At 35.5% G+C, this 16418-nt stretch overlaps 1 protein-coding gene across 2 annotated transcripts in view; it reads left to right on the forward strand.

Moving 5' to 3' along the window:
• The window catches only part of DCAF17 (DDB1 and CUL4 associated factor 17), a 38581-nt gene extending 27492 nt beyond the window's left edge, over nucleotides 1-11089 (forward strand). For both annotated transcript variants that reach the window (XM_001494777.5, XM_014732533.3), the window contains 4 exons: nucleotides 2358-2448; nucleotides 3361-3444; nucleotides 5289-5444; nucleotides 6221-11089. In XM_001494777.5, coding sequence (XP_001494827.1) covers nucleotides 2358-2448; nucleotides 3361-3444; nucleotides 5289-5444; nucleotides 6221-6370 — 481 coding nt within the window. In that variant the 3' untranslated portion in view covers nucleotides 6371-11089. The remainder of the gene's footprint in view (nucleotides 1-2357; nucleotides 2449-3360; nucleotides 3445-5288; nucleotides 5445-6220) is intronic.
• Nucleotides 11090-16418: the final 5329 nt, after the last annotated feature.

Raw genomic sequence — 16418 nt, forward strand, 5'->3', positions numbered from 1 at the left:
TCCTTTCCTGCTCTTCCTCTTCTGTCCAGACTTTAATTTTTGAATTCCTCAAGACTTAGACCTTTTTTTCTTCTCACTCTTCATTCCCTTTCTGCGTGCTTCTGTTTATTCCCTTGGCTTCAAAGATGAATGTGTAACCCAAACTGCAAAATTTATATCCCAGCCCAAACCTCTCATCTAGGCTCATGCCAGAAATCTGGAATCATTCTTGACACTTTTTTACCTTCTTGACTTTCATTGATAAACATAAACACGTGCATTCTCTCCCTTTCTCTCTCTCACACACACACGTACATACACATATTCACACCCCCCCCCCCCCCCACATATCTGTCAATCCGGTTTATTTTGCTACTAAATATTTCTTAAATGTACTTCTTTCTGCCCTTGGCCACTGTCACCGTTTTGGTCAGACCGTTGTCATCAGTAGCCTGCACTATAGTAATAGCCTACTTACAGGATTCCAGGAATCCACTTTTGCACTTTTTAAATCTATTTTCTTCTGAGAAGCTAGAATGATTTTTAAAGACGTTAACAAACGCAAAAACCTAACCAAGTGAATTCTGCTTTAACCTTTTTACGGCTTCTTGTTGCTCTTATGATAAAGACCAACATACTTCATGGTCTGAAAGACCCTCCTCCCGTTCAGTTTATTTCAGACATGCTGTCTTTTCAGAAAGCTGAGGGCCAATTCCCTCTGTTTGTCTGTTTCCCAGACCTGGTCTCCTGCCAAATTTCTATTCATATTTTATGCCCCAGATTACATGTCCCTTTTTCACAAAGTCCTTCCTTGATACCCCTTGTTAGATTAGCTCCCCCGTTATATTTTCATTGTATCCACGGTGTAATCTTCCTCTGTAGCACTTACAGCAATTTTAATTCATGATTTGTGTGCTTATCTGTTTAAATATCTTGCTTTGGAATCATGAGGTCCATAATGACAGGGTGACTGTGTTTTGCTGATACCTGTAACCACAGCACTGAGCACAGTGCCTGGCACAGAGTGGGTGCTCAGTAAGTGTGTGTTGAGTAAGAAGGGCAGTGCCTGCCTTCTTTATTCCTTATGCTTCATAACTAGTCTACGTCTCTGGATCCATTATAAGGAAGATGAAGGGACGTGATGAAATAAGATTATGAACTTTTACAAAAAGTCTTAAAAACTATGGTTCAGCTTTGGTAAACCTTATTTTTAATGTTTGTTACCACTCATCTTTTGTATTAGTTTGAATTTAAGAAAATAAAGTCCACAAAGAGTGTGTACCCTTTTGCCAAGTTTTAAAAGATAAGCACTTTTAAATATTGGCACTAATTAAGATAATTAGTTGAGTAATTTAAAATATAATCTTATTTCTTTGTCTCTGGTAAATTCTAACGCCTCCAATTTTCCCTGGCCACAATAGCTGCTGCTTCTGCTGTTCTCTTTGCCTGCATTTGAGACTTTAAGCTCAGAGAACATTGTGCTTTTGAAATTTGTTAGTGCTGTGAACAGATTTGTGTGGGTGGTGAGCAAATTATTTTATTTTCTCTTGCTTAATAAGCTTGATCCATGAGGTCATTTGCACTCAGAAAACCTAAGTCTTTAAATATAATCCTAAGAAAAAAGTAAAGTCAGTTGCAGTTTTTTATTTATTTTTATTTAATTTTATTTTTAGTTTTTGCTGAGAAAGATTAGCCCTGAGCTAACATCTGTGCCAGTCTTCCTCTATTTTGTATGTGGGTTCCTGCCACAGTATGGCTGATGAGTGGTCTAGGCCCATGCTGGGGATCCAAACCCGCAAACCTGGGCCGCCAAAGCAGAGTGCACTGAACTTAACTGCTAGGCCACAGGGCCAGCCCCAGTTGCAGTTTTTAAAATATTACTCTATCATGAAAACTCTTAGTTAAGGTTTAGTTGCTAATCCAGTCTGTCTTATAGTTAACTCCAGGATGTTGTTCATTGGTACCTCAGTCTATCTTCAGAAATTAAAATGTAAATACCTACTGTAATGCCGTTGGTAAAGCTGAAACCTTGAAGACCTGTTGTAGAAGGGCAGAGATGAGGTTCTTTAGAGTAACTTTCATCAAGCCATTTGGGAAGGTGGCTTAAGACTGAGCAAGCTGATTCATTACCTACTTCAGTAGCACCTGTTGTCACAGTTCCTACCTTTTCCCTTTAAGAAAATCTCTGAATTTGAAGAAGTTTATGGACACTTAAGTGATCGGTCCTTAATATTTCAGACTGATCAGGAGGAGAGGAGAACTAACTCAGTGTTGTTATGATAATTTTCATTTATTGAGTTTCATTTCAGAAGTTCAACTTTGGCACTTTGATGGTGTGTTAAGGTCTTATGTTCTTAGAATCCTTTTTCCCTTTTCAGAGTTTTAAAGCTAAATGAAGTAGAAAATAATAGTGCTCAGCATCAGATCTCTGAAGATTTTGTCATTTTGGCCAACAGGGAGAAGAACAAAGTAAGTTAGGAGTACTTTAAAAATCCTTTGTATATCATTGTCTTTCTGTATAAGAATATAATATACAAATGTGTTTGCCTTTTAGTGTGGCTGGAAAAAACAGCACAATCCTATAAAAGTCTATTCGTTTATCTACATTTATCTACATAGGTAGCTAGTCTTAGCTCCATGTACATATGAGATTTGAAGAGAGTTGATTATATTGAGTTTATCTTTTTTTGTTGTTGTTGAGGAAGAGTGGCCCTGAGCTACCATCTGTGCCCATCTTCCTCTATTTTGTATGTGGCTCACTGCCACAGCATGGCTTGATGAGTGGTATAGGTCCACGCCTGGGATCCGAAACCACGAACCCAGGCTGCTGAAGCAGAGACACTGAACTTAACCGGTGTGCCACCGGCCCAGCCCTATTGAGTTTATCTTTTGCTTATTTCTATTTCTAAACCTTTCTGGGTTTCTCTTTAAGTTTTTATTAATAAACTACTGACCTTTGGGTTTAATTAATTGTACAAACTTAGAGAAAGTTATGGTAAATCTTTAAAAATCATATACTGTGCTTTAACTCCAGATGATTCATTTCCTTTAGCATACAATTTAAGAACATGAAGAAAATCATGCAGAGGGAAATTTCCAAAAGCAGATCCATTCTTTATTTGTTGTATTATTAAAATCAGAAGAGCGAGTGAAGTAGCAAATTTCTAATCTTTATATTTATTTTTGCCTATTTTGGTATTTTATTCATTAAAAACTTTACTAGGAGGATCAGAAATCTGATTCAGAATCTTCTCAGTTGAGGAAAGAATTGTGGATATTAGAGAATGGTTGGTTAGTTTTACCAAATTTTTTAATACAATCTTGCCGTTGACTGTATAAAGTAGGACTTGTCACATCTTTTTATTTTTTTCCACATGATAGAGTGAAAACTTACCTACTGTTACAGCCTCTGGACGGGTGGTAAAAAAAAAATTTAACCTTCTGGATGACGACCCAGAACAAGAGGTATTACTTTAGCCAGAAATGGCAAACCAAACTAGTGTGCACTTGCCCCGTGGTTTTTAAATTATGCGTCCCAGACCTTGGGCTAGAGGTTGGGGGTAAGGAGCTCCATGCAGCCTTAGATGATAGGATTGTGCGTGCTGTTTCAACCACTTCATCCCCATCATCCTCTCTTCATAAATGGAATTACTCATAAGATTTTGTCTGCAGAAAGTTTCATAGGATGGAAATAATTTGAAAACACTGTTAACTTGTTTTGTTAACGTGCACACTTTCTAAGGAAGTCTCTCAATAGCAAACTCTTGAGTTATATCCTGATGACTTTATGGCTTTTGCTTTATTTTTCACTTATTAGACATGGCTATGTTTGTTAATGTTCATGGGCCAGGTGAGGAGGGTGTGAGGGTGTGGTAAATCAGTTCAGCCTCTATCCTCAACTTGACATTGCTAGTCCCTGAGCTAATATATTTTTAGCCTTTTCTTTTAAAGAGACAATGGAAGTACTTATGAAATCAACTGACAGTGATCATGCTTCAAATATATAACCATTGCATAAATACTAAATCCATTTAGACCTCATAACATTATTGTTTGTGTCATTATTTCTAGGTAGAAATATTAGAGTAGCCTGCTAAGGATAGTTTTTAAAAATCTTTTAAAATAGTTTGGAAGTGGCCCAGTATGTGGCTACTCTCAAAAAAGAAAAAAATTTATTATTTTGGACCATGGGAATCTATTGAGAACAAAGTAGAAAGCTCCCTGCCTTGTATATAAAACTATATTCAAGAAAGACATACTAAAATTATCAAAAGAATAATTGGAGGGGGGAGAAGATAGTAGCAAATAGAGAGAGACTCTACATCATGAGACTAGAAAACGAAAACCTTTAGCCTGTAAAGGGAAAGTTGAAAAGGGTTGTGACTAAATTCTGTAAAATCACTGACACGTAGGCAAGAAGTCATCTTTTGAAGTTTGAAAAAGATAAGATTAAGGCAAAAAGGTAAATAAAAAGGAACCGCGGGTAATAAACCTATGTAAATTTTTATGTCATGTGTGGTAAAGGCAGGCAATATAAGTGGATTAAAGAGCAGTTTGACCACACGTAAGCGAAGGATTAGTATGTGGTGATTAAGAGAAACTTGCTGTGCCTGCCTGGATGTCCCTGGATGGCTGGGCACAGATCTGCTTCGCTTGTGAGGCTGTTGGAGTCCCAGGTTTTCTTCCTTGAGACAGAGTTCTGGGGTTAGGTTTTTTTTCTCCCTTAAGTCTTCACCATCATTAATCATTTCTAACATCTCTCATCCCAGTCTTGTTCTGTTGGTTGGATTTTAGTTCCTAATATTCTCCCTCAAGTAAAAGTAACCATTTTTGTTTTATTTAGGGAAACAAAAAGGTTTTAAAGGAGAAAAACGGTGACAAATAGAGTCATAAATAGTATATGGTGGGCTATCACTTCTTCAAACAGCTTGTGTTTTTCTGGTGTAAGAGCTTTCTGAGCACAGTAAGCAGTCTTCAGGTTTCAGAACTGGGGTTTATATATTGTCCTGTCTGGGAACCAGTGAACACGCATGTCAGAAATAGCAGTTGAATACCTCTTTTGAATCTGGACAAGCTCTGGTTCTGTTTGTCAAAATCTGGATACTGCTTAAGTCTTGAAAATCTTGAAAAACTGATGTTTTACTAGGCATATAAGTAGAGCTACATTTCCACCTATGCTTCCACCCATTCATTCTTCTTTCTACGTATTTTTATAAGTACTAGAATAAACTACAAACGTGGAAATAATCCAAACTGAATAACTGGATTTTGCCCCTCTTTTCCTTCACCCTATCCATCTATTCCCTGAGACTTTCAAAATTGTGGATTATGAAGATGAGTTGGATTTGCTTTCTGTGGTAGCTGTTACGCAAATAGATGCTGAAGGAAAAGCTCACCTGGATTTCCACTGTAATGAATATGGGACTTTACTTAAAAGCATTCCTCTAGTGGAGTCATGGGATGTGGTGAGTAGAGTCCATGGAATAGAAAGTTGTAAGTTTTCTTTATAGGTGACGTTTGTTAGAACAGATGTTACTGTGTTCATGTGAGTCCAAGTTCACCCATACCAATGACCGTATGAAAGAGGTTGTCATCCTCCATGCAGGACAAAACGAGTACGTCTTAAAGCCTTCCTCCCCTAGCAACTAGAGGATGCCTCCTTACCAATGGCCTTAAAGATGAAGCTTTATGTTTTTTCCTGGATATGCTATTTATTTCCTTACCATAGTCTTTGTTTTTTTCTCGTTTTATAAGTTTAATGATGTTTAAAAAAATAAAAGTATACTGTATTGAATCCCCGCAGTTATTTAACAGAGACCTTATCTAAGCATGTAGGGTTTCTAGGCACTCTTAGAAGCATTTGTCTGCTCTTCTGAGTATTATAAAATAAGGAACAGTAAACATTATTTTATACAATCCTTGTTTCATCAGTGAAGAACCTGAGAGGTTTAGCAACTTGCCCACGGTCACACAGTGAAATAGTAGCAGTGTTAGCAGTAGAATCTGGGTGTTCAGACTCCTAAGTCCAGAACTCTTTTCATTCTCGACATTTTGTGTAATGCTTTTCTCATAAGTAATCTGCATATCCACAAATAATGAAAAATAAACTATTTCTGGCAACTATTTTGCTTCCAAGTGTATATTGAAGATCTCTAGCATACGTGCTGTGACATTTTAGTGACACAGTAGCAAATATGACTATGTGAAGAGGAGATTCCATTTGACTGTGTTTTCATTGCAGACATATAGCCATGAAGTCTACTTTGACAGAGACTTGGTGCTACACATAGAGCAGAAACCCAGCAGGATTTTCAGCTGCTATGTTTACCAGATGGTATGTGACCCTGGCGAAGAAGAAGAAACCATAAACAGAAGTTGTGAAAAAGAGTGAGATGATTTTAAATTTTGAGATGTAGCTTAATGAGACTTTTAGGCAAACACCCCAGCAGCTATGTCCAGTCCTCCTTTTTATTATCTGCAGAGCACGTTCTCCAGTATTTTCCAGAAAAGATCTTGCGTTGACTTCAGATGACTGACTTTTTTAAACTCTTGCCATACAAGGTGGTGTAAAGGTTTTTTAGAATGATGGCCGAAGAAGTCTAGCATTTTTGGAGCTTTTGGCTAGGTGGTGATGCAAATATAAAATGTTGGGGAGCAGAAAAAGATTAATTTTTGGGGAGTTGGGGAGAGGGTCATTGAAGGGGAGGTGTTTAACATGGTTCTTAAAGAATGACATGGAATTTTGATTGGTGAGACTAGGAGGGAGAGGCGAGAAGAAAGATGCAAAAGATACAGAAAGAAATCCTGTATCTTCTATAACAAACTTTGCTTAAGTTTGAGAAATGAGATCTGTAATATGAACGCATACTTCTGAGCCAAAAATGTGTCATCACGGTTTTCTAAAAAATCCTAACATATGTATATATGTTTTGTATTTGTATATAGCATCGGGAATTGGCTCTAGTTCCCAGATTATTTTTTCTTCCATGGTCTTATTCTCTTGGCTTGATGTTCCCATTGGTTATTTGTGCTTCTGTTATAGACTAATTTAAAAGATTCCAAGCAAACTCTTAAGTGAAATTTTTTCCAAGATATAGCCATTTTGCTCTTAATACATCTAAGAATGTTCCACTCATTTTACTATTCTCTTTATTTGGTGAATCTTCCAATTCTGCTTAAGCAATATTTTCATACGTATGCAGTAAGATAAAGGTATCCTGGGTCACAGTTCTGCTCCCTGTAGAAGAGTAGATAAAAGTCCTAAGAGTTCTTTCTATCTTGGGAACTGACTGATTAGCTAGAAAAAGCTTTTGGCTCTATCTTAGTTGTGAAATAAGTATTTTTTCTTTGTTAGAACCAATCTAAATATGATCCTTTAACTCAGAATTATTCTTTTTCAGAATGTTAAATAAAAACGACGTAAGTAAAGGGAGAAAATGCTTCTTTTTGCTTCCTGTTTGAGAAATCTAGTTGCTTGCAATCCACATGTTCAGCACATTTCTCTGATTCAGCCTCAAAAGAATAACTAGTCAAGATAGAAGGGGAGGAAAGAGCAGTAAAAATCATTGCTGATTCAAATATAAGGTTAAAATATGAGATTTTAGCTTGGATGATTTCCATTAAAATTCTTCAGTTTTTCCTTCAGTTTTGGCCTGGTCCCATGTTAAGAATGATGTGAATTCTGCCCTCTTCTGCCCTTGAAGTTTGCAGATAAATTTCAGTCTTATGATGATTAACAGGGCTGAGGAGAAAAAGGTATTAGCTATTTCCAAAAGTCAAGAAATTAGTAACGGAGTCCACAAATTGAAAAGAAAGAAAGGCAACAAACCTAAAACTCTATTGCACGATAAAAAAGAAGATTTAGAACATTTTAGAATAAGAGAAAATATATGTGGGCTAAAAATAAATCTTTCTGAATCTGATCATTTGGGAAAGTAGAAGTGATTACCTTGTGAGCAAGATGATAACACTATCTTCATATATTAAATCCTGATACTTTTAGATCTACTAATTGAAAAATCCATTCTCATCTTATGCATATTAAAAGTACTGTTTAATATAATATTTGAAGCTTTCTGAGCATTTTAGAGACATGATTGTGATTACAAAGCAGCTGAATAGTTACGATGTGCTAGATATTACCCCAAACTTCTAATTAGACACTAACTATATCTAAACAGCCTTGCCCAGTGAATTTACATCTTGAAAAACATGTGCAGTAAGAGGGAATAGATTAAAAATCCCAAAGAAAAGAAAGATACCAGTGTTGTGTGGGTTTCAAAGCAGAAGCAGTGCTATGTAAAAGCAGAAAGACCCAAGAGTGTTTCAGAAAAGGATGTCTTAAGACTTCAATCCTGTCAGATTTTTTTTTCAAGAAGAGGTTTATTGTTTCCCTTCTCCTTTAAAAAGTCTGCCTTCTTTTGATGAAAAGATAGAAAGGAACTCATCTACTCAGAAAGGCATCTGAGAACTATCTGAGATTCCTGGCTGGTTTTTTGGTGGGGCAGGGGTGAGTGGGTGCAATAGTTCTAGTCTAGAGATGAACTGACCACTAAGAAATTCTTAATGTCTCACCACTGCCAAAATCAAAGTAGACTAGGATGGAATTGCCATATGGGCCAGGCAGGAAATGTACCTAGTGTGAAAGATGATAGGGAGTTGTGGGCAGTGTAACAAACAGGGGGGCTGTGCCCAACTAAAAGGACAAGCTGCTGCTATTTCATTTTAGTCAATTGTAACATTATGTGGGAATGTGGGCTGCATGATTGTTAACAGGATGGTTGATAAAAAGATGCCGACAGACACAGAGATAGCAAAGAATGTGGGAAAGTTACAGATAACACACAGCAGGAGACAATATAGCATGCTTCCCAAAAAAATATGGACTTCCCAGCTCCCCACAGTGGAGTGCATCATTCTGCCACCTGCCAGGCATGAATGAGACTGCCATTCTCTTGAGGGTGGAAGGAAGTGGTGCTTAATATTCTCCTGACCCACCTTAACCCTCCTCTCTACTTGAATGTTTTAGAGACTTCAGCTGTGTGCCTACCAATTTAACAGGTGCTAGTGACAAGCATAAAGCATTATGGGTAACATTTCTGAGTGTTTAATGGGAGAGTGGGTGAGGCAGGGTAGCTTCTTTCAGCAGGTTCCCCATATTAAGCTGATAAGAGGTTATTTCTGCATTTCACCCCTTGATCTAAGATTCTGTATTCTCACAGTGTCAATGCAGCAAGATTATTGTTGTTTGACTTTCTGAAACATTTCTTGCCACTCTGGGAGAAAACAAAACAAATCCTATCATAGTTACTATTTGAACTACCTAGTGAGCAGATGATATTGTTCTATTCAAACAAACTAAGGTACTCCGCATTCTTCCACCAATTGAATGTTTTGTTTCTTGTACATAACTTTTTTAATGCTAAGTTGTATTTATTGAGTGCTTTCTATCTACTGTTTACTGTGATACGTGTAAAGTGAATTGTCTCGCATAACATTCAAGATAACCATATGAGGTATGACCTACATTATCCTTCCCCATTTTACAAATGAGGAAAATGAGGCTTACAGAAGTTAATTTGCCCAGAGTCCCACAACTAAGTGCACATCTAGATTTGTTTGATAGAAATTTACTGGGGGCTGGCCTGGAGGCACAGCAGTTAAGTTTGCACTCTCTGCTTCAGCGGCCCAGGGTTCACCAATTTGGATCCTAGGTGTGGACCTATGCACCACTTGTCAAGCCATGCTATGGCAAGCATCCCACATATAAAATAGAGGAAGATGGGCACAGATTTTAGCTCAGGGCCAGTCTTCCCCCAAAATAAAAGAAATATACCAAATTTCCTCCAAAGCTCTCAAAAGGTAAAGGATGTTATTTTATCCCACATATAGCATACTGACAATTATGTTAGGTGAATAGGAAAATGCTTAATTGTTTTTTTAATGATAATTGCATATCCAAATTTTGGACAAAGTTTGGATGAGACACAATTGGCCTCTATTCACACATATAACTTGATATAAAAGATAATTCTTCATTCAATGGTTAAAAGTCATTTTTTTAAAGGTACAGAAAATGGTAGTCATCCTGTTTGTGGTGATAATAAATACTATTAGTATTATTACTAATTACTATTAGTACTATTAGTATTACTATTATTACTAATTACTATTACTAATTACTATTAGTAATTAGTAATTACTGTGAATGTAACTTGGCTTCGTTTTCAATAATTTTTATATGTTCTTACCTTTCTTAACATGTTTACATATATCATTTACCTTTTGGAATCTCAGGGAAAATTCAGGGGCTAATTTTTGGTCCCTGTGTTGCTACAGAATCTCTCTTATAACAGGAATAATTTATTTCAGGCAAAGGATATATAGTAGAAAGATAAGACCAACTGAGGGCTTTTCCCTATCATTTTATTGTGAAAATTTTCAAACATACAGCAAAGTTGACAGAATTTTACAGTATACCCAAATAATAACCACATGGATTCTACATTTTACTCTACGTTTTATTACTTATCTATTCATGTTACTTTTATCATGTATTTCAAACTAAATTGCAGGCTTCAGTATACTTCCCCCTAATACTTCAATATACATATCATTAAGTAGAGTTTAATATTGTTTAGTTGTTAAAATTTTTGATGTGCACTTACATGCAATGAAATGCACGAATGTTGAGTATAAATTTACTGAGTTTTAACAAATACGTACACCTGTGTAACCCAAACTCTTTTCAAAATTTAGAACATTGCAGTCATCCGAGAAAGTTTCTTCATGCCCTTTCCCAGTCAGTCCCCACGCCACCTCAAGTGTAGCTACTGTTCTGGTTATTTTTCCTCACAGATTGAATTTGCCTATTCTAAAACTTCATATAAATGAAATTATACAAAGCATAATGCTTCTTTCACTCAGCATGTTTTTAAGAGTAATTCATGTTGCATGTATCAGTTGTTCGTTGCTTTTTGTTGTTGAGTATTCTTTTGTATAAATATTTCACAGTTTGTTTTCTCTCTTTTCCTGTTGATGGACACCTGGGCTGTTTCAATTTTTATTTTTACTATTATGAATAAAGCTGCTGTTGACATTCTTGTACAAATTTTTTTGTGAACATATGTCTTTGTTCCTCTTGGGTAAATATCTAAGGATGGAATTGTTGGGTCCTAGAGTAGTTGTATGTTTAGTTAAATAAGAAACTGCCAAACCTTTTTTCCAAAGGATTGTACCATTTTACATGCTTACAGCAATGTATGAGACTTCCAGTTGCTCCACATTTTCTCCAACATTTGTGGTCGTTAGTCTTTTTATCTTAGTATTTATGGTGGGTATATAATCATTTCTAGTTGGTATTTAGATTGTTTCTACTTGTGCCTAGCAACCCTCTTGTCAGGCCGACCTCTTTATCCTTTGTAACACCGCTCCCCTCCCAAGAACTGCTAAAAACCTTCTTTCCTTGTGATAATAGTTAAGAAAACCCAAAATTCAGCTTGAGTTACTCTTTCAGAAACATGGAATACATTGCTCACCAAAGAACCCTGTTTTCTTTAATGGAGACTAACACTAGAGAACAAACCTGGGTTGCTGAGAGTACACGTTAGACTATTCCAGATGACTCCTGGAGCTGGACAGGATGGCACCAGAGAGGAGGCTATGTAGAGTATTGTAATAAAAGCAGAATATCGCCTTTCTCCTTTAAAGATTGAGTCATTTTATTTCTAAATCAGGTGAATTTTTGCTGTAATATGAAAACGTATTAAACTTTATCCTTTCCCAATAACTACAGTGGATCTCAATGTGGTTTTAATTTATATTTCCTTATTAAATAATGATGGTAAGCACATTTTCAAGTGTTTATTTGCCGTGTATAAATTTTAAATTTACTGAGGTATAATGGACATAAAACAAACTGCACATATTTGAAGTGTACAATTTGATGTTTTGCCATGTGTACACCCATGAAAACATCACCATAATCAAGTTAATGGACATGTCCATCACCCCAAAAAAAGTTTCCTCTTGCTTCTTTGTCATCCCACCATCCCGCCTCTCTCCCCCACTTCCCAGCACAGCCACTAATCTGTTTCTATCCCTTTAGATTAGTTTGAATTTTCTAGAATTTTATATAAATGGAATCACAGAGTAAGTACTTGTTTTTTCTGTCTTCTTTCACTTAGTATGGTTATTGTGAGATCCATCTATGTTGCAGTACCAATGGTTTATTTCTTTTTGTTGCTGAGTAGTACTCCATGGTATGCATATAACACAATTTGTTAATACATTCACCTGTTGATGTACATTTGGGTTGTTCCATTTTTTGGCTACTACAAATAAAGCTACTCTGAACGTTTGTGGACAGATTTGTATGGACATGTGCTTTATTTATGTTTGGTAAATACTAAGGAGGGAATAGCTAGGTCATATGTTAGGTATATGTTTAACTTTTTAAGAAGCCTCCAAACTATTTTTCCAAAATGGCCATGCCATTTTGTATTCCTGTCATCAGTATGCAAGCATTCCACTTGCTCCTTATCCTTGTCAACACTTGTTATGGTCAGTCTTTTTAATTTTATATATTTAGTTTAGGCTTTACATTTAGATTTATAACCCAATTTTTGGTACTTTTTGTTTATGGTACAAGGTATAAATCAAACTTCTTTTTTTGCATATGGATATCCAATGTATAGAGGATAGTATTCAGTCATTCGTCATTAAGTATGATATTCACTGTAAATCTACAGCACCCATTATCAATTTGAGAAAGTTCCCTTCTAGTCCTAATTTTCTGAGTTTTTATTGGATTTAGATGTTGGAATCTGTCAAATGCTTTTTCTGCCTCCAATGAGATGATTATTTGGTTTTTCTATTTCAGTCTGTTAACATGGTAAGTTATATTGATTGATTCTTTTTTATTGATGCATAATTGATATATTAGTTTCAGGTGTAGAACATAATGATTCGATATTTGTATACACTGTGAAATCACTACCATCTGTCACCATTGAAACTTAATTTTTTTTCCTTGTGATGAGAACTTTTAAGATTTATTCTCTTGGCAATTTTCAAATTTGCACTACCATGTTATTGAATATAGTCATCATGCTATACGTTACACCCTGTGACTTATTTATTTTATAACTGGAAGTTTGTGCCTTTTGACCCCCTTTACCCATTTCACTTATGCCCCAACTTCCCTCCTCTCTGGCACCCACCATTCTATTCTTTGTATCTATGAGTTTTGTTTTTTACATTCCGTGTATAAGTGGAATCACATAGTATTTGTCTTTCTCTGTCTGACTTATTTCACTTAGTATAATACCCTCAAGGTCCATCCATGTTATTGCAAATAACAAGATTTCATTCTTTTTTTATGGCTGAGTAGTATTCTGTTGTGTATATATACCACATCTTTATCCACTCATCTATCACTGGACACTTAGATTGTTTCCATATCTTAGCTATTGTAATTAATGCTGCAGTCAACTTAGGGGTGTATATATCTTTTCAAATTGGTGTTTTAGTTTTCTTTGGCTAAATTCCCAGAAGTGGAATTGCTGGATCATATGGAAGTAATATTTTTAACTTTTTGAGGAACTGCCATACTGTTTTCCATGGTGGCTGCATCGATTTACTTTTCCACCCAAGGTGCACAAGGGTTCCCTTTTCTCCATATCCTCCCCAACACTTATTTCTTGTCTTTTTGATAGTATTCATTCTAACAGGTGTAAGATGATATTTCATTGTGATTTTGATTTGCATTTCCCTGATGATCAATGATGTTGAACATCTTTTCATGTGCCTATTGGCTATCTGTATGTCTTCTTTGGAAAAATGTCTATTCAGTTCCTCCGCCCATTTTTTAATTGAATTGTTCATTGTTTTGCTATTGAGTTGTATGAGTTCTTTATATATTTTGGATATTAACCTCTTATCAGATATGTGTTTTGCACATATTTTCTCCCATTCAGTAGGGTGCCTTTTCATTTTGCTGATGGTTTCCTTTGCTGTGCAGAAACTTTTTAGTTTGATGTAGTCCCCCTTGTTTATTTTTCCTTTTGGAGTCGAATCCAAAAAATCATTAGCAAGACCAGTGTCTCAAGGAGCTTACCATCTACGTTTTCTTCTAAGAGTTTTATGGTTTCAGGTCTTACCTGCAGTCTTTAATCGATTTTGAGTTAATTTTTGTGTATGGTGTAAGATAGTAGTCTAGTTTCATTCTTTTGTATGTGGCTATCCAGTTTTCCCATCACCATTTACTGAACAGACTGTCCTTTCCCTGTTGTATATTCTTGCTGCCTTTGTCATAAAATTAATTGACCATATATGTATGGATTTATTTCTGGGCTCTCTGTTCTGTTGCATTGATCTATGTGTTTGTTTTTATGCCAATACCATACTGTTTTGATTACTATAACTGTGTAATATAGTTTGAAATCAGAGCATGATGCCTTCAGCTTTGTTCTTCCTTCTCAAGATTGCTTTGGCTTTTCAGGGTCTTTTGTGGCTCCATACATATTTTAGGATTGTTTGTTCTATTTCTGTGAAAACTGCCATTGGAATTTTGAATAGGGATTGCGTTGAATCTGTAGATTGCTTTGGGTAATATAGACATTTTAACAATATTAATTCTTCCAATCCATGAGCATAGAATATCTTTCCATTTATTTATGTCTTCTTCAGTTTCTTTTATCAATGTCTTATAGTTTTCAGTGTATAGGTCTTTCACTTCCTTGGTTAAATTTATTCCTAGGTATTTCATTCTTTTTGGTGCAGTTGTAAATGGGATTGTTTTCTTAATTTCTCCTTCTGATAGTTTGTTGTTAGTGTATAGAAATGCAACAGATTTTTGTATTTTGATTTTGTACCCTGCAACTTTACTGAATTCATTTGTTAGTTCTAACAGTTTTTTGGTGGAGTCTTAAGCATTTTCTATATGTAAAATCATGTCCACAAATAGTGATAGTATTACTTCTTTCTTTCCAATTTGGAGCCTTTTATTCCTTTTTCTTGCCTCATTGCTCTGTCTAAGACTTCCAGTACTGCATTGAATAAAAGTGGCAAGAGTGGGCATCCTTGTCTTGTTCCTGATCTTAGAGGAAAGGCTTTCAGCTTTTCACCATTGACTATAATATAACCTATGGGGTTGTCATAACGGCCTTTATTATGTTGAGATACGTTCCCTCTAAACCCAGTTTGTTGAGAGTTTTTATCATAAATGAGTGTTGAATTTTGTCAAATCCTTTTTCTGCCTCTATTGAGGTGATCATGTGATTTTTATTCTTCATTTTGTTAATGTGTATAACATTGATTAGTTTGTGGATGTTGAACCATCCTTGCATCCCTGGAATAAATCCAACCTGATCATGGTGTGTAATCGTTTTAATGTATTGTTGAATTCAGTTTGCTAATATTTTGTGTAGGATTTTTGCATCTATGTTCATCAGAGATACTGGCCTGTAATTTTTTTTCTTTTTTTTTTTTTTTAAGTGTCCTTGTCTGGTTTTGGTATCAGGTAATGCTGGCCTCATAAAATGAGTTTGGAAACATTCCCTCCTCTTCAATTTTTTGGAAGAGTTTGAGATGGATAGATATTAAATCTTTGAATCTTCACTAGAATTCACCAGTGAAGCTGTCTGGTCCTGGATTTTTGTTCGTTGGGAAATTTTTTGATTACTGATTCAATCTCCTTACTAGTAATTGGTCTATTCAGATTTTCTATTTATTCATGATTCATCTTGGTAGGTTGTATGTTTCTAGGAATTTATCCATTTCTTCTAGGTTGTCCAATTTGTTGGTGTATAATTGTTGATAGTAGTCTTTTGTGAGCCTTTGTATTTGTATATCAGTCATAACTTCTTTTTTGTTTCTGACTTTGAGCCTTCTCTCTTTTTTTCTTGTGAGTCTAGCTAAAGATGTGTCAATTTTGTTTATCTTTTCAAATAACCAGCTCTTAGTTTCATTGATTTTTTTATATTGTCTTTTTAGTCTCTATTTCATTTATTTCCACTCTGATCTTTGTTATTTCCTTCCTTCTACTAAATTTGGGCTTCATTTTGTTCTTTTTTTATCTAGTTCTTTTAGGTGTAAAGTAAGATTGTTTATTTGAGATTTTTCTTGTTTCTTGAGGTAGGCTTTTATCACTTTGAACTTCCCTCTTAGAACTACTTTTGCTGCATCCCATTTTGGTATTTTTGTATTTTCATTTGTCTCGAGGTATTTTTTAATTTCTCCTTTGATTCTTCATTGACTCATTGGTTGTTCAGTAGCTTATTGCTTAATCTCCATGTATTTGTGATTTTTCCAGTTTTCTTCTTATAACTGATTTCTAATTTCATACAATCATGGTCAAAAAAGATGCTTGATATGGTTTCAGTCTTCTTAAATTTATTGAGACTTGTGTTGTGGCCTAATATGATCTGTCTTGGAGAATG

This window comes from Equus caballus, chromosome 18 (genome assembly GCF_041296265.1).
Source record: "Equus caballus isolate H_3958 breed thoroughbred chromosome 18, TB-T2T, whole genome shotgun sequence".
Taxonomy (NCBI): domain Eukaryota; kingdom Metazoa; phylum Chordata; class Mammalia; order Perissodactyla; family Equidae; genus Equus; species Equus caballus.